The sequence below is a fragment of the Notamacropus eugenii genome, chromosome 5, assembly GCF_028372415.1.
Source record: "Notamacropus eugenii isolate mMacEug1 chromosome 5, mMacEug1.pri_v2, whole genome shotgun sequence".
Lineage (NCBI taxonomy): Eukaryota > Metazoa > Chordata > Mammalia > Diprotodontia > Macropodidae > Notamacropus > Notamacropus eugenii.
Window position 1 is genome coordinate 92,482,539 of NC_092876.1, and position 18,667 is coordinate 92,501,205.

Sequence of the window (18,667 nt, forward strand, 5' to 3'; positions counted from 1 at the left end):
TCCATCATGAAGCCCTTGGAATTGTGTTAGGTCCTTGCATTGCTGAGGATGGCTAAGTCTGTCAAAATCAGTCACTGCAGACTGTGACTGTTACTGTGTACAATATTTTTCTGGCTTTGCTCACTTCACTCAGCATCAGTTCATATAAATCTTTCCAGTTTTTTCTGAAGTCTGCATGCTAATCATTTCTTCTAGGACAATAGTATTCCATTACATTCATATACCACAACTTGTTCAGCCATTCTCCAACTGATGAGCATCTCCTCAATTTCCAGTTCTTGGCCACTGCAAAGAGAGCTGCTATAAATATTTTTGTACATGTGAATCCTTTTCCCATTTTTATGATTTCTTTGATATATAGTCCTAGAAGTGGCATTGCTGGGTTAAAGGGTATGCACATTTTAAAAATAGTTATTTATTTATTTTAGTCAACATTCATTTCCACAATATTTTGAGTGCCTTCCTCTGGCCTGTAAGGTGCTTCCATAGAAGTCTTATTCCCTCCCCCCACCTGAGGGGACAGCAAGAGGATCCCCTGTCTCTCTGTGTGAAACAAAGGAATCCCAGGAGGGTCCTGAATATGGGAGGGAAGGGGTGCTTGCTTGGGGCCATCTTGAGCTCCCTTTCAGATATTTCTCCCTAATCACCCCTTGAGGGACATAACTGTTCTTACAAGATCTGTAGTGCCTGGATGGTCCTCGAGTCCCCTGCATTTCCTGAAATAGATGGCTCAGGAGAAGAAAGTGAAATGGGTGACCTTACACAGCCCTCCCTCACTCAAATCAAAGTCAACTGCAAGTCATGTCATCATTTTGATTTCATGATCCTCTTCTGCAATGAATGACAAACAACTTGAAAGTGAATAGAAGTTCCTCCTCTCCCTTCCCCTCCCCTCTCCTCCTCTCCCTTTTTTCCTTGGGGTTTATTGGCTGCATTTCTTGTTCAAAGATCAAGTCTTAAACCCAATTCACTGTGGATCTCATAGAGTGGACAACATGTCCCTACCCACCTAGCACAGAGTAAGGAGTAGTGAGTCTGGTGAGCTTGTACAGCCCTCCCTCACTCAAAATAAAGTCAAGTGCAAGTCACTTCCCTTTCCTTTCCTAAAACCTTAAACCTACTACACTCTGAAGCCCATAGACTGGACAACATGAGGCCCCTGCCCAAGATTCACTTAAGAGTTGTTTTCTGGATTTTCCTGGCTTAAGACAGATTATCAGTAGTACTGTTGCTGTTTTCCCCCCAGTCTCATGTAGTTATTTTTCTTTGCCTCATTAAAGGCGGCATCCCCTGATTACTTCATAAACAGGCCTATTGGAGGCAGTGGCAGTGGAGCCGAGTGAGTGAGAGCTGCAGAGCCCTAGTTATCAGCAGCAGCTGCTGCTGTGACTATCACCCCACACATTAAATGTCTGTAAGTCACTTACTTGAACTTCTGGGAGTCGAAATGGCAGAGTAATCACTAAATGTTCTTTTCCCCTCCCCCTGTTGACCTTGAAAGAACCATAAAATATTTCCACAGAAAAATTCTGGAACAGTGGGATCAGCAGAAGGGGCAAACAGTCTCATAGCACCTGAGGCTAGGAAAATCACTAAGGAGTATTCCTCTTACTGTGGCAGAGGACCAGAGCTGCCCAAGGCAGCCCCACCTCAGAGAACTAGGAGAAGATTCAGAGCCCCAGGGGAGTGGAGTCCTCAACCACCAACACCAGGAACCCAGGAGTGCCTCAGCACTCTAGGGGAAACGGGAAGACAATGGGGCAGCTGAGATTACCAATCCCTGAGTTTGCCTTTGCTCTAGCTCAGCTCAGGAGATCTCCCATGGCCAGAAGACCCTCCCCCAGACTTAACAAACTAGCTCCAGGACTAATCCAAGGAAACACAAAAAGAAAGAATTCACCTGGCCTGGGCTTTTTGACACCAGGCAGCTCAGCAACAGGTTCTTTAACTTCTAGCTTAAAGAATCACAGACCACAACACACAAAGGGTCATCATCATGAGTTAGAAGAAGCAAAGCAATAAGGAAAAGGCCATAAGATCTTTCTATGGGGACAAGGACCAAGACAGAAATACCAAAGAGGTCAGTGTTGAGACTGTACTTCCATCTGAAACTTCAGAAGGGAGTATGAACTGCTCGCATGCTCAAAGAGCACTCTTGGAAGAGACAAAGAAGGAAATAAAAGAGTAATTGGCCAATGATTTTAAAAGTATGAAAAAAGAATTCACTGAAGAGAACAGCTTTTTAAAAAGGAAAATTGAATAAATGGAAAAGGAAGTACAAAAACTAACTGGAGAAAATAATTCCTTAAAAGAAAAAATTGGACAGATGGAAAAGGAGATGCAAAAGTTAACTGAAGAAAACAATTTGATAAAAATTAGAATTGGGCAAGTTAGAAACTAATGACTCTGAGATATCTAATGAAAAATACATTATGTTCAGGTAGAATTCATACCAGGAATGCAGGACTGGTTCAATATTAGGAAAATTGGTAGCTTTATTGATCATATCAACAAGAAACCTAACAGAAACCACATGATTATCTCAATAGATGCAGAAAAAGCTTTTAACAAAATACAACACTCATTCCTATTGAAAACATTGGAGAGTGTAGGAATAAAGGAAACTTTCCATAATATAATAAGCAGTATCTACCTAAAACCTTTAATAAGCATTATATGCAATGGAGATAAGCTAGGTGCATTTCCAGAAGATCAGGACTGAAGCAATGATGTCCATTATCACCACTATTATTCAATACAGTACTAGAAATGTTAGCTGTAGCAATTAGAGAAGATAAAGTAATTTAAGGAATTAGAATAGGCAAAGAAGAATACTATAAACAAATTGGAGAAGCAAGGAATAGTGTATTTATCAGATTTATGGAGAAGGAAAAAGTTTTGACTAAACAATAGATAGAAGACATTATGAAGTGCAAAATGAATAATTTTGATTACATTAAATTGAAAAGTTTTTGCACAGACATACCCAGTGCAACCAAGATTAGGAAGGAAGCAGAAAACTGGGAAAGTAGTTTGGCAACTAGTGTCTGTGATAAAGGCCTCATATCTAAAATATATAGAAAATTGAGTCAAATGTACAAGAATATATGTCATTTCCCAACTGACAAATGGTCAAAGGATATGAACAGGCAGTTTTCAGAGGAAGAAATCAAGACTATCTATAGTCATATGACAAAATGCTCTAAATCAGTATTGATTACAGAGATATGAATCAAAACATTTCTAAGATACCACATCACACCTATCAGATTGGCTAACATGACAAAACAGGATGATAATAAATGTTGGAGAAGATGTGGCAGAGTTGGAACACTAATCCATTGTTGGTGGAGCTGTGAGCTGATCCAGCCATTCTGGAGAGCAATTTGGAACTATGCCCACTGGGCTACAAAAATGTGCATACCCTTCCACCCAGCAATACTGCTTCTAGGACTATATCCCCAGGACATCATAAAAATGGGAAAGGGTCCCACATGTACAAAAATATTTATGGCAGCACTGTTTGTGGTGGCCCAAAACTGGACATCAAGGGGATGCCCATCAATTGGGGAATGCCTGAATAAATTGTGGTATATGAATGTAATGGAATACTATTGTGCTGTAAAAAATGATGGACAGGAAGACTTCAGAGAGGCCTGGAAAGACTTATATGAACTGATGCTGAGTGAAAGGAGCAGAACAAGGAGAAATTTATACACAGCAACAACGACAGTGTGCTAGGACTTTTTTCTGGTAGACTTAGAACTTCATTGCAGTGCAAGAACTAAAAAAGTCCCAATGGTCTCTTAAGGCAAAATTCCTTCCTCATCCAGAGAAAGAACTATGGAATTCAATCACAGATTGTAGTAGATGATTTTATTTTGTAATTATGCTTTGGTTTGTTTTATGATTTCTCCCATTCATTTTTACTCTTCTATGTAACATGAATAAGGTGAAAATGTATTTAATAGGAATGTACATGTAGAACCTATATAAAATTGTATGCCATCTCAGGGAGGAATTGGGGAGGTAGAGGGGAAGGCAGTGGGGAGGGAGTGGGGAGGTTATGTGGAGGTAGGAGAAAAAATTTAAGATGTGTGCATTTCATTGTAGAACACTGAAAATAAGTAAAAGAAAATTAAAATAAAATAATTTAAAAATAGAAAAAATAAAAAAATAGGGAGAGACTGAGTTAAATGTACAAAAATACAAGTCATTCCCCAGTTCATAAATGTCCAAAGGATATGAACAGGTAGTTTTCAGAGGAAGAAATTAAAGATATCTATACTCATATGAAAAAATGCTCTAAATCACTATTGATTAGGAACTTTGACATTGTTTCCTTCTTCTAATTGTATGTTTTGACCTTCTTTGTCACCAAAGTACAATTCAGTAAGCAGAGGTTTTTTTTTTTTTTTTTTTGCACTGTCTGCTCATTTTCCCAGCCAAATACTTGACTTTCTAACTCTTTGTCAAGGTGGGACTCTGCTTCTAGGGGGAGGACCAGTGTACTATTCCAATTGTCAGGGGTTTTATTCAGCTGTCTTCAGAGTGACTTCTAGGGGTCTGTAAATTTTCAGTACTTTCATGGTGGTATGATCAAAGAAGAGGTGTTTCCACCTTTCCTGTCCTGTGCTCTGGTCTGTGAGTGACCACACACACTCTTTTCTGCCTTGAAACAGTAAAGAAGATTCCCTCTCTACTGCAACATAAGCTCCACCACACTGCTACTCCTTCTTGCCCTAGGACTGGCACCCAGGACTGCAACTCAGATCCAAGCAAGGCAATGCTAGAGAATCCTGCCTTGGTACAAGCAAAGAGATGCCTGTAATCACTCTCTGATAAGTCCCTTGATCCCCACATCATCTGTGGACCTGTATATTCAGAAGCAGCTGCTACAACTGCCCTTGCTGCTTATACTGCCACATCTACCACCACCTCTTCCACCCCAGGGCTGGAACTGAACCATTACTCTCACTCATTCAGGTCCATCTGAGTTTTACTGCTGACCTTCTATGCTATCTTTGGTATTTGTGGGCCAAAATGTCTGGAAACCACCATAACTGCCAGCAATTCAGTCCCCTGAGGCCTATTCCAGGCCTGTCTATGCTGGAGCAACCTACATTAAATTGTGCTCCGCTCCTAGCCAGGTGCAATAGACCCTTCCTGTTGACCTACCAGTTATCTTTGCCTGGAGACTTGTTTCATTCTGTCATTTTGTGGATTCTTCAGCTCTAGAATTTGTTTAGAGTCATTTTTTCCAGGTATTTGAAGGGATTTGGGAGAGAGCTCAAGCAAGTCTCTGCTTTTACTTGACCATCCTGGCTCTGTCCCCCAGTATGTTCATTTTGATAGCCCTTTGGGCATAGTTTCAAATTACTCTCCAGAATGGTTAGATCAGTTCACATCTCCACCAACAATGAATTAATGTTCCAACTTTCCCACATCTTCTCCAACATTTATCATTTTCCTGTTTTGTCATATTATCCAATCTGATAGGTGTAATGTGGTATCTCAGAGATGTTTTGATTTATATCTCTCTAATCAATAGTGATTTAGAGCATTTTTTCATATGACTATAGATAGCTTTAATTTCATACCCTTTGACCACTTATGAATTGTGAAATGACTTGTACTCTTATAAATTTGATTCAGTTCTCTATATATTTTAGAAATGAGGCCTTTATCACAGACACCAGTTGTAAAAATTCTATCACAGTTTTCTCATTCTCTCCTAATCTTGGTTGCATTGATTTTGTTAGTACAAAACCTTTTAAATTTAATGTAATCAAAATTATCCATTTTGCAGAAAAGAAAATATGGCAAAAGAAGTGAACATACAACCGTTGTACAGATCCAGCCTAGTTGCCACAGTGACAACTGCCAGTAGAGTGTGTGGGAGGAAAATGTAACAAAGTCAGAATTGGAAAATTAAACAATGTTAGAGGGAGAAGCATGCCCAACCTAAGGCTGTAACAGAAAAACCAGAGGAAGCACAATGTTTAGGGAGAGAAATGAGGATTTTATTCAGCAGAAGATCACAGATATTTTGAGCCAGTTCACCCAAGGGATGGGAGAATTGTTAATATCTCACATGGTGAGAATCAGTGGTGAAGGGGCCATAGGTCTCTGGACCTGCCGTGCTTGACCACTAATCTACTTCGTTAGGGCTGGAGATCTCACAGCTGGCCTACCTTGTCACTGGCCTGTTGATGAAGGACTATAGTGTCTGAGTTCCTGATCTCTGCTGGGACTAGGGGCCTCCCATTACCTTATCTAGGTATTGTTTGTGCTAGGTTGCACTCTCCTTTTACCCAAGTGAGGCAGACCTTTCCTATAGTACTTCTACCTAGTCTTGGGTTGTAAAATTGTTTTTCCCCATTCTTCTGTTGCTTCACTTCACAAAGAGAGAGATAGACAAAAAGAGAGAGCGACAGAGAGCACAAATAGTATTCTTCGATCTGCAGTCAGATGCCATTGTTATTTTTCTGGATATGGATAGTATTTTCCATCATGAGTATTTTAGAGTTGCTTTATATTCTTGCTAATCTATCAAACTTAGTGCTCACAAAAGTTGCTTTTACTGTGTTCAATGTTCCTTGGGTCTGCTAACTTCACTTAGCATCACTTCAAGTAAGTTTTTCCAGGATTTTCTGAAGTCCACCTGCTCATCATTTCTTGTGGAATAGTATTTCATTGCATTCATTTACCACAACTTGTTCAGCCCTCCCCAATTAATGGGAATCCCCTCAATTTCCAATTCTTTGCCACAATAAAAAGAGCTGCTATAAATATTTTAGTACATTTGAGTCCTTTTCCTATTCTTATGATCTCTTTGGCACAGAGACCTAGAAGTGGTATTGCTGGATCAAAGGGTATGCACAATTTTATAGCCCTTTTGCCAGTTATAAATTACTCTCCAGGATGGTTGGATAAGTTCAGAACTCCACCTAAAAGCCATTATTGTTCCAATTTTCTCACATCTTTTCTAAAATTTATCATTTTCCTGTTTTGTTATGTTAGGCTATCTGATGGGTGGGATGTGATACCTAAGCGTTGTTTTGATATGCATTCCTCAAATCAAGAGTAACTTAGAGCATTTTTCTCTTGACTAGAAATGGCTTTAATTTCTTTTTCTTAAGTAATTAATTTATTTTTAGTTTTCAACATTCATTTCCACAAGATTTTGAGTTCCAAATTTTCTCCCCATCTCTCCTCTCTCCCCACCCCAAAACACCATGCATTTTGATGACCCCTTCCCCTAATCTGCCCTCCCTTCTGTCACACCCCTACCTTGTCCTATCTCCATCTTCTCTCTTTTCTTGTAGTGCAAGATAGATTTCTATACCCCATTTCCTGCATTTCTTATTTCCTAGTTGCTTGTAAAAACAATTCTCAACATTCTTTCTTAATGCTTTGAGTTTCAACTTCTCTCCCTTCCTCCCTTTCCACCCATTCCCACTGAGAAGGCAAGCAATTCATTATGGGCTATATATATGTAGTTTTGCAAAAAACTTCCATAATAGTCATGTGGTGAAAGACGATTTATGTTTCCCTCCATCCTATCCTGCCCTCTATTTATTCTATTCTGTCTTTTGTTCTTGTCCCTCCCCTAAAGTGTTTACTTCTAATTACTCCCTCCTTCCATTTGCCCTCCCTTATATCATCCCCCACCCCACTTAATCTCTTCTCCCCTACTTTCCTATAGTGTAATATAGATTTTCATTCATCTTTCTGAGTTCAAATCTGGCCTCAAACAGTTATTATCTGTGTGACCCTTGGTAAGTCACTTAACCCTATTTGCCACTGTTTCTTCATCTGTAAAATGAGCTCTTTGCTTTCTTAGAAGGACCCGCAATAAACCTGGACTCGGTTTGTTGTTTACTGTTTTTTAGTTGTTTCAGTTGCTTCTGACTCTTTGTGATCACATGTAGGGTTTGCTTTTCAAAGATAACTTCAGTGGTTTGCCATTTCCATCTCCAGCTCATTTTACCTATGTGGAAACTTGTGTATGTTTTCCATCTGTTGGAATCTGTCTGTCTCCAGTCACTCCTTTCCTGTCTGCTTCTATGTGGGGTCCTCATGCGTCTCTTCACCTTCCCTTTTTTTGCCTTAGCTCAGCCTTCTTGTCTTAGCTCAGCCTTCAATAGATTTTCATACCAGATTGAGTATGCATGTTGTTTTCTCCTTAAGCCAAATGTGAGGAGAGTAAGCTTCACTTTTTGCCTCTCACCTCCCCTCTTTTCCCCTCCATTGAAAAAACTTTTACTTGCCTCTTTTATGAGAGATAATTTGCCCCATTTCATTTCTCCATTTCTCCTCCCAATATATCCCTCTCTCATCCCTTAATTTTGTTTCTTTAGATATCATCCACTCCTATTCCATTCACCCTATGCCCTCTGTCTTTGTATATGTACATAATCTCTCCAACTACCCAAAAAACTGAGAAACGTTTCAAGAGTTACAAATACTATCTTTACATGTAGGAATGTAAACAGTTCAACTTCAAGTCCTTTATGATATCTCTTTGCTGTTTACCTTTTCATGCTTCTCTTGATTCTTGTGTTTGAAAGTCAAATTTTCTGTTCAACTTTGATCTTTTCATCAAGAATGATTGAAAATCCTCTATTTCATTGAATGACCATTCTCCCCCCTGAAGTATTATACTCAGTTTTGCTGGGTAGGTGATTCTTGGTTTTAGTCCTAGTTCCTTTGACTTCTGGAATATCCTATTCCACACCCTTTGATCCCTTAATGTAGAAGCTGCTAGATCTTGTGTTTTCCTGATTGTATTTACACAATACTTGAATTATTTCTTTCTAGCTGCTTGCAACATTTTCTCCTTGACCAGGGAACTCTGGAATTTGGCCACGATGTTCCTAGGAGTTTCTCTTTTTGGATCTCTTTCAGGCGGTGATTGATGGATTCCTTGAATACTTATTTTGCCCTCTGGTTCTAGAATCTCAGGGCAGTTTTCCTTGATAATTTCATGAAAGATGATGTCTAGCCTTTTTTTTTTATCATGGCTTTCAGGTAGTCCCATAATTTTTAAATTGTCTCTCCTGGATCTATTTTCCAGGTTAGTTGTTTTTCCCATGAGATATTTCACATTATCTTCCATATTTTCATTCTTTTGGTTTTGTTTTGTGATTTCTTGGTTTCTCATAAAGTCATTGGCCTCCATCTGTTCCATTCTAATTTTGAAAGAATTATTTTCTTCAGTGAGCTTTTGAACCTCCTTTTCCATTTGGCTAATTCTACTTTTAAAAGAATTCTTTTCCTAATTGGCTTTTTGAACCTCTTTTGCCAATTGAGTTAGCTTATTTTTCAAGGTGTTATTTTCTTCAGCATTTTTTTGGAGTCTCCTTTAGCAAGGTGTTGACCTGCTTTTCATGCTTTTCTTTCATCTCTCTCATTTCTCTTCCCAGTTTTTCTTCCATCTCTCTAACTTGATTTTCAAAATCCTTTTGAGCTCTTTCATGGCCTGAGCCCATTGCATATTTATTTTGGATGTTTGGGATATAGAAGCCTTGACTTCTGTGTCTTTCCCTGATGGTAAACATTGTTCTTCGTCATCTGAAAGGATGGGAGGAGATATCTGTTCACCAAGAAAGTAACCTTGTATGGTCTTATTTTTTTTTTTCCTTTTCTGGGCATTTTCCCAGCCAGTTACTTGACCTCTGAGTTTCCTCTCCACACCCATCTCACCTCCAGCTCTGCCCAGCTAGTGCTTGGGGGCTGAGATTCAAATGCTGCTTCCCAGCCTCAGGGCTTTTGGCGGGGGCAGGGCTGCTATTCAGTGTGAGATTAAGTTCAGCTGCTCAGGTGGGGGCAGGGCCACCACAAGGGGCTTATTTCCCTCAGGGGCTTTACAAAGAGACCTTCAAGAATGGATCTGGGCTCCTGCCTGCTTTGGGAGCCCTTGTCTCCTGCTGCCTCCACTGCTGCCTCCCGAGGGGGCCTGAGTTATGGAGACACCCAGCTCCCCTCTTGGCAAGCTGAAAAGATCCTTTCACCTACCTTTGGTGCTTGTGGGTGGAGGGACCTGCACTGCTGCTGGAGATTCTGTCCCTGAAGCCTGCTTAGATCTGCTTTTCTCAGTGCCTCATGGCCAAGGCAGGGCTGGGTTCTGCTCTAGGTCTAGTGTGCAATGATGGACCTTTCATGTCAGTTTTTCAGGTCTCTCTGGGACAGAAATCTCCTCCACTCCATTGTTCTGTGGCTTCTGCTGCTCCAGAATTTGTTGGGAGTTCTTCTTTACAAGTATTTTATGGGCTGTGGGTTAGGAGCTAGCATATGCGTATCTTTCTACTCTGCCATCTTGGCTCCTCCCCCCGTGTTTATTTTTTTTAATATACTAATCAGTCATGTGATTTCTGTGGTTGGAAGAAAAATATTTTATTTGGGCTTTTATCCTGATTAGAGATAAAACACGAGAAAAAGAGAATTAAAAGGAGTTTATTATAAATATGTCAAGGCAACAATATGTCGATTGGACAATCACTGGAGATCAGCAATGGTTTCAATGTGGGATCAATTTTTATTGGTATATTTTAGAATGAGATAAATGCAATGCAGATAGGCTAATGACAGCAAAAGAGGTTGTGTCTCATTTCCTCTTCAAGGGAGCAAGTATATGCCAATTTGCAGGTAGGGGTACAAACATCACAGGTGAGGTGTGACAAAGACCAGGTAAAGCAAAAAGTTACAGACTGGGTGTTACCTTCTACAATGGAACCTCCCCCAACACTGATCGACAAACAGGGTTGGGAACAATGAGTCACTGAGTCAACATAACTTTATATACTATCTGTTGAATATGATTACTTTCTTTGAACTCAGGGACTCCATTTATTGTTTCTATCTCCAGTGTTTAGTACATAGGAGATACTAATGTATATGTGTGTATATATACAAATATATGAGTATATATGTTATATATATATATATATGTATATATATATATATACACACATACATATTCATTAAAATATCAAATAAAAATCTCTCTACAATATCCATATATCTTCCAGGCTAAAGCTTTCAGAGGCCAAGAAGAAAAAAGCTAACCCATTTCCCAAAAAGTAGCTCTTTTGTATAATTGGAGGTAACAATTAGGTTCTCTACAAGTTTTCTCTTTTGGAGATTTTTAAGCATCCTATTTTTCTTCTTTGATTTTCAATAAAGTTATCATGTACTAGTATTATCTTTATTTATCACACTGGTATCTTCTTATTGCCACATCAAATTCTATGGGCAATTGTTCACACCTTAATCCATTCCTCTGAGTCTAATGTTCCTATCTTACTTGCAGCTTAGCACTTTTTTTCCTTTTAACACTATCATTCTTCTGATGGCTCTACAACTAAGTCCAAATTTTTGGGACAATTTTAGTCTCAGATCAGATCTCAGATCTCAGTAGGAAATAAGACACCAAGACTAATAATCAACATAAAAATGTCTTTACCCATCTGATTATTCCATCCTGCATTGCCTAAATTGTATTTCATACCTCTCCTTTGAAAGGAGTTGCACTTGCCATATGCAGTGTATTGTGGTAAATTAAAAAGACATCTCATTAATGGTTGGAGGTGTTAATTCACTGCAAGTGATTTTCCTTTGGAGTGAATATCCTTAGCACCTTGACACGGATTTCCTTAGTTTTCACTCCATAAACAATGGGGTTGAGAGCAGGAGGCACAAGGAGGTAGACAGTAGATAAAAGAATGTGGGCAAAAGGAGCAACATGGCCAAAACGATGGCTAAAAAAGGAGAAGAAAGCAAGGACATAGAATTCAAGGAAGACAAAGATGTGAGCTGTGCAGGTGTTGAGAGCTTTCAAACGTGCCTCCTTCTGGGGAAGGTGAAAAACTGTCCAGATGATTAGGGAATAGGAAACAAGAACAAAAACCATGTCAAAACCCAGGATGGTAAATGCTACAAACAACCCAAAGGATTTATTTATCTGGACATTCCCAGCCAACAATTTGACCACAGCCATGTGCTCACAGTAAGAGTGGGCTATGGTAGTGGTATGGAAGACGTGCAAACGTCTAATCAGGATGGGCAGTATGCCAACTAATACAACAGCTCTCACTGCTAGTACCAATATCATCTGGGTTAGGATGGTTGGTGTGAGTATGGCAGAGTGTCTGAGTGGATCACAAATTGCTACATAACGATCAAAGGCCATGGCCAGCAAGATACCTGACTCCATGCCTTGTAAGGCATGAATGAAAAATAGCTGAGTGAGACAAGCATGAAAAGTCATGGTGCAGGCTCTGAACCAGAAAATGGCCAGCATCTTGGGGGCTATGGCAGCACATATGCCCAGGTCAGTTGCAGCTAGCATAGCCAGGAAGATATACATGGGTTGGTGAAGATTACGCTCTGTTGGGATGATGGTCAATAGGAGGACATTCCCCAGCAGGGCTACTATGCAAAGGACACAAAAAGGAAATCCAATCCAGAAGTGCAGATGTTCAAATCCAGGGATTCCAACAAGTGTCACTGTTTTGGGGTCTATAAATGACTTATTGGAGATTCCCATGATGACTGACAACAAGTAGTGTAATTTCTGAAGTCTGCTTAAAGAAGGAAATGTTCCAGGGGTTTAGGAGTGTCCTCTGGGTGACAGCTGGAATGAAAGATGGGCAAGATAATTGTTTTTATTATCAACTCACTCTCAGAGGGTGTCCTGGTTACTGGAGATGGGAACCTGGTCTCATCCATCTACTGTTACTCCCATGCCCAAGGCATCAGTGACAGCAGTAGCTGAATAGCAAAATCAAGATAGAATTCCATAAATTCCCCTTCTCTGAACCATTTGAAGATATTCAGAAGGAATATGATTTTCTTGGGGGCTACTTAACTGAAAGATGTAGATGCTTAATGTGGAAATAAAAATAAAAATTCTGAAATATCAGCTTTTCTCCATTTCATCTAATATTCATGATCTTAAAGTTGGAAGAAGCCTTGGATGCCATATAATCTAGTCCACACCTAAACAAGAATAATTTCTACATTATCTTCAATAAGCAATCCATCTCTTGAAGATTTCAATTGAAAAGTAATTTCCTGCCCTACTGCAAGACCATTCCATTTGTGGATAGCTCTATTTGTTAGTAAGGTATTCTATACATATGTCACATTGTTTTCACTTCAATATGCACTCATTGCTCATCCTTCTGTAATTCAGGACCAACAATAATAACTTGCATAAAACACCTTAAAGCTTGTAAAGCGTCATACATATATTATTTTATTTTAACTACACAATAACCCTATGAACTTTGGTCTTAGAATTATTACCCATATTTTACACATGTAAAAACTGAGAATTAGAAATCTTAAGTAACTTACTCATGGCCATATAGCTAATTAGTAATTGTAAAATGTGGAATTTGAATTCAAGGTTTCTTGACCCAAACCCATCATTCTATCTATGACATCATGTTACCAAAAAAAAAAAAATTGAATTACAATAGAAGGCAATAGGAATGGAAAACTGAAAGAGAAGGCAGTGTGGAACAGACCATTCAAACAGGTTGATGAAATTAAGGCAAAAATACACAAATAATGATGGCTCCTTGCAAGGACACACAGAAATTTTAATGTTGACAGAGACTTCAAGGACCATGTAGTCTAAGCCATGAATGAATAAGAATATTATCTGCAAAATACTCAAGAAATAGCCATCTATGACTTTCTTTTTCTAGAAAGCCTTCAGTGAGGGAGAGCCTACTACTTCCTATAGTTGCTTATTCCACTTGATAGTACTAATGGTTAAGAATTCTCCCTTTGTATCAAAGCTAAATTTATTTTTTTTGCAGTGTTATCCAAGAAAGAGTGTTTTTCCAATGAGGCAAAATTGAACCACATGAAAAGATGAATCATAAAAATTCATTGGTACTATTTTATTTTAATAAAGTAATTGGGTGTCATGAAGTGACATGGGTGTTAGATAATTCTTTTCCTGGGTTAAACGCACAATACAAGTTTATCTTCGTTGAGAGTTTCCAACCTCCATCTGCTCCAGAGATGGAAAAATAAATAGTTATTTATTTATATGGGAACAGAGATGCATCAACAAATAGTGACGATCAATAGGCAATGTTTCTCAATCATTGAGAATGAATATGGGATGTACACTTTCAGTCCAAAGTGTTTGTAGGGGAGATTCATACATCACAGTGTAGTACTGCAAGATGAGGGCTACCAGTCTCCTTCAGGTATCCACAGGGAATTAGTCATTGTTGTATGATCTTTAGGATAGGAAGGGATTTCTCTGCTCATCAACCTCCCTCAGTAGTTCCTTAAGGAAACAGCCTTGATAAAGATATGAGAAGGAACTTTGTCTGAGCTACAGAGAAGGAATCTAACTCTATTTCTTTGGGAAGAAACCCTGAGAATATGTACTCTTGTCTGAAGTATGGTTCAACAGGGAAAAAATAAAGGAAAGGAAGAAAGGATAGTTGAGTTGGGAGTCTAGTTTTGGTGATAGTGGCAGAAGAAAGGCTGAAGGTCATAAATCTAAAGATCATAGGTTTATAGGGGTAAGGGACCTCACAGTCCATTTGGTATAGCCCTTTGCCTTTGCAGAAGAATATAAATCTGTTTAGTGAGGTCAAGCTACTTTCCTAAGGAGACACAGCAAGTAAGTCCCACAGCAGAGATTTCAACCCAGGATATCTCAGTCCAAATCCAACACATTTTCTAGTGTTTTGATGGATAAGGAAAAATCCAGCCTCCAGGACCAAGAAAGTCACCCTTTGAATCAATAAAGAAACATTTATTAAGTTCAACCATATGCCATGCACTGTGCTAATAGTAGAAAAGCAGAGAGCTAGGTGTAGACCATGGCAATCAAAATTTTCTTATATACGGGAAGGGACTGATATATCACTGAGATTGGCAATTTCTCCTTCCAGCTTTCCATTGAAACAGCATGTATACTGGGTCATGAATCTTTAATTACCTCTATTGTCTGTACTCTAAGGAGAGTGGTTCAATTTTTTATGTTAAAATTTCCAGTATTTGAGACAACTGTTAGCTGCATACTTTTTCTTTGTTCCTGATCATCCTAATAGGATTGGTACCATTGTCCCTTCTTCACAAACAAAGTCAGGATTAAAACTGAACACAGAATAAAAAAAAAGTCTATATGATTTGGACTATTGAGTCCTTCTCATCCATCCTCCTCTTTTGTTAAGCAACTATTCCATAATATGGGAAAATTAACCATTTACCATGGACACGGAAAAAAACAAAAAACAAAAAACTAGCCCTATATACAACAGGATTTTGGTGAGAATAAGGAAAGAAATATCATAGCATATGAAGATTTTAAAATTTGTAATGGATAATGGAAAAAGCTCAATAAATATCTGAGAGAAAGAAGAGTAAAATGCCTCATCTGTACCACATTAGATCTAGTTCACAAGATGGCTATGTCTAATAATTCTTATCTTCCTTTGATAATCTTTTCACCCCCTTGTCAGAGGATAGTCACTTCCTTGTTTAATAAGGTGTTTGTAAAGGGTGTGTAGAAAAGGAGGAGATAAGATGGGGCTAGTTCAACCCCCAGAAGTCATTTAGGACACAAACCAAGGCAGATGAAATGAGAATTGTCCAATGTGGGAGGAGGCTGAGATGGCTTTGAGATCCAGCTTCTAGGGAAACCACCATCAAAGGGGAAGGAGCCAAAAAGTGGGCAAGAGGGGAAAATTAAAAAAATAGAAACACTGAAATTGCCAAAGATTCCAGGAGGAAGAAAACTCAAACACTTTGAATGTAAGCAGATAAACCAACAAGGGGGATGTTAATAATAGAAAGTAAAGTGGCCTCTAGACCAGGGGAAAGAGCATAGGCCAAAGGAAAAGGAATCAATACCTGATAAAGCAAAAGAACCTACAAATCAACAAGAGAGCATGGGACCACAGAAGGATATTTCTGAATGGCTTAAAAGAGAAACAAGAATCATGAAAGCAGAGGGTAGGGCTTCTACACAGGAGAAATAATTAGCAGAATAGAAAGCAGATGAGTCTCACTAAAGAAACAGAGGATAACTGATTGGGAATACAAGTACACAGAAGTAAAGGGCAAGCTGGAAGAAGAGAATCAAAAAAACAGTAAAGTTAAAGGAAAACATGATCTCTATACAAATAACATATATCAATCTATAAGCTCAACAGGGATTATGGGTCTCCCAGAAGGAGCACAAGCCAAAAAATCTGAACACCATAATGCCAGAAATAATACAAGAGTGCTGTCCAGAATTTCTGCACACAGAAAACAAAGTGCCAATTGAAAGAATCCACAAGTTACCTTCACAGGAAACCTGTGCAATAAACTCTAATTCACAGTGATTAAACTTAACAATTCCAATAACAAGCAAAACTTCTTCATGTTACCAGGAGGAAGGCCTTCAAATGTGAAGGAAAGGAAATTGGAATAAGAACTACCAGAAGCCTTGGAGAAAATGGAGCAAGAGAGTTTTTAAAAACTTTAGTTTGTAAGAGGAAAGGAGATACCCATTGATTGGGGAATGGCTAACATTGTGGTACAGAAATATAATGAAATATTAATTCCCCTTAAGTGAATTAATGAAGAACAAAGGAAACAGAACCAGGAAAACAATATACACAAGACCTACAACAATCTAAATGGAAAAAACAGGAGAAAAAAAAACTACATGCTAAATCAACTAAATTAAAATGACTTCACTTGACCTAGAAAAGGGAGAAGAGAAAATGTAATGTCTTCTTTTCTTTGCAGGGCTTGGGGAAGATGGGAATAGGACCATGCATATATTTTCAGACTCACTTGACATGTTAGTCTGGATGAACTGCTTTTTCCCTCTCTTTGTTTCTCAGTTCTTTGTTAAAAGTGATGTCTATCCATTTGAGGGAGTAGGGGAGGAATATGTTTGGAAATGAAGGTGATGTAAAAAGAAAAGTTGTCAATAAAAGCTTTTTTAAAGGAAAAAAAAGAAAAAGAGGAAATGGTCATAATTAGAGAAGAGTAGGGGCCAGGCCAGGGTAACTAAAATATACTCTTCAATCCTCAAAAATGTCGAGATCTGAGAGAAAGGGGAAAAAAGTTTTATAATGGCTCAAGATTTTTTGTTATATACATACAGCCCATCCCACCTATGAACTCAGTCCTTCATCTTACTTTTACTCCTGTCCTAGACTTGAAATAAAAGTAATACAAATTATTTGGTTGTAAGCATGGACAAAGTCTTGAGACCTAGACAGGAGAAGTGACTTACCCAAGTGGACACATAGCTAGTCTGTGACAGAGCAGGTCTCAAAATTCCAGCTCTCCAATGCCTCAAGATAGTGCTTATTTGTTGCTCTTTTCTATATTATTTTCCATAAGTACCTAGGTCAGGAAATCATCCAGAGGGAGTAATGAGAGCTCTAGGTGACAAGGGAAAGTTGCATCAACTGAAGCAGCTCAGTTATGAGCACAACCCCTGAGGCAGGGAACTTAATAGTGAGCTCATTCCCTTTGCCCCCACCTGTAGCTACCTGGCATTTTCTGGGGAGTAGTATAATTGATAAACACTAGGCTTTGGGATGCATCATTAATCAACCCCAAATCTCCTAAGACTGAATTGACTTTATCAAAGCACCCAGGGCCATACAATAGTTTCTGATCATGGAGTTACACTTTGTTTTCTTTATTTTTTTTTAGAAAAAAATATTAGTCCTTTTTGCAAGAAGGCAGAGGCAAGAGAGAGTACAGGAAACAAAGCAGCTGAATTGTTTTTAGTCATGTCAGTCTCTTTGTGACCTCATTTGGGGTTTTCTTGACAAAGGTACTGGAGTGGTTTGCCATTATCTTCTCCAGGACATTTTGTAGATGAGGAAACTGAGGTAGATAGGGTAAGTAATTTCCTCAGAGTTATATGGGTAGTTAGGGTCTGAGGCCAGATTTTAACTCATGAGGAGGAATCTTCCTGATTTCAGGTCTGGCACACACTCTGTCTACTGCACTGTTTGACCCTCACTAAACTCTTCAAAGTCTTCTCCAAGCACCTTTAAAATATTTTCTCAAATATAGCTTTGGAGGAAATTATTTTTATTTTTTGGATAAAAGTTAATTTCTCAAATATATTGTTGACTGGGTAAAATTTATTTAAAAAAAGAACAGCATTAATTCCTTAACTGATAAATTGTGAAAGGATAAGAAAATGTTTTCAAAAGCAGAAATCAAAGCTGTCAATAGTCATATAAACAAGAAGTTCAGAATCACTATTGATTAAGACAAATGCAAATTAAAACAACTCTAGGGTACCTCCTCAGATGTACCAGAAATGACGACATGCTGGTAGAGATGAGGGAAAATAGGTACCTTAGTGAACTGTTATAGTTGTGTACTACTTCCAACATTTTGGAGAACAATTTGAAACTATGCCCAAAGGGCCATAAAACTCTTTATATTCTTTGATCCAACCATATTGCTACAAGTTCTGTTCCTCAAAACGATCAAAGAAAAAGGAATAGGACCTAAATGTACTATACATACACACATATACATAAACATATATATGTGTGTGTATAAACATATATCCACATATATGTACACATACACACTTATATACATGTACACACATATATATGTACCTATATGAACTGATGCAAAATGAAGTGAGAAGAAC

The 18,667-nt window shown here is 38.5% G+C and overlaps 1 protein-coding gene and 1 pseudogene across 1 annotated transcript; one reads left to right on the forward strand and one right to left on the reverse strand.

The window, feature by feature from the left end:
- Positions 1-18,667, forward strand: part of LOC140507598 (zinc finger protein 511-like) — a 71,720-nt pseudogene that overhangs the window by 21,887 nt on the left and 31,166 nt on the right.
- LOC140504840 (olfactory receptor 52A1-like) lies at positions 11,600-12,592 on the reverse strand. Its single transcript, XM_072610200.1, has one exon. The coding sequence runs from the start codon at positions 12,548-12,550 to the stop codon at positions 11,600-11,602; it is 951 nt and encodes a 316-aa protein (XP_072466301.1). The 5' UTR covers positions 12,551-12,592.

What these genes read in the sequence shown, in the direction of transcription:
- LOC140504840 (XM_072610200.1), bottom strand. Translation starts at nt 12,550, where the DNA reads ATGGGAATCTCCAATAAGTCATTTATAGACCCCAAAACAGTGACACTT.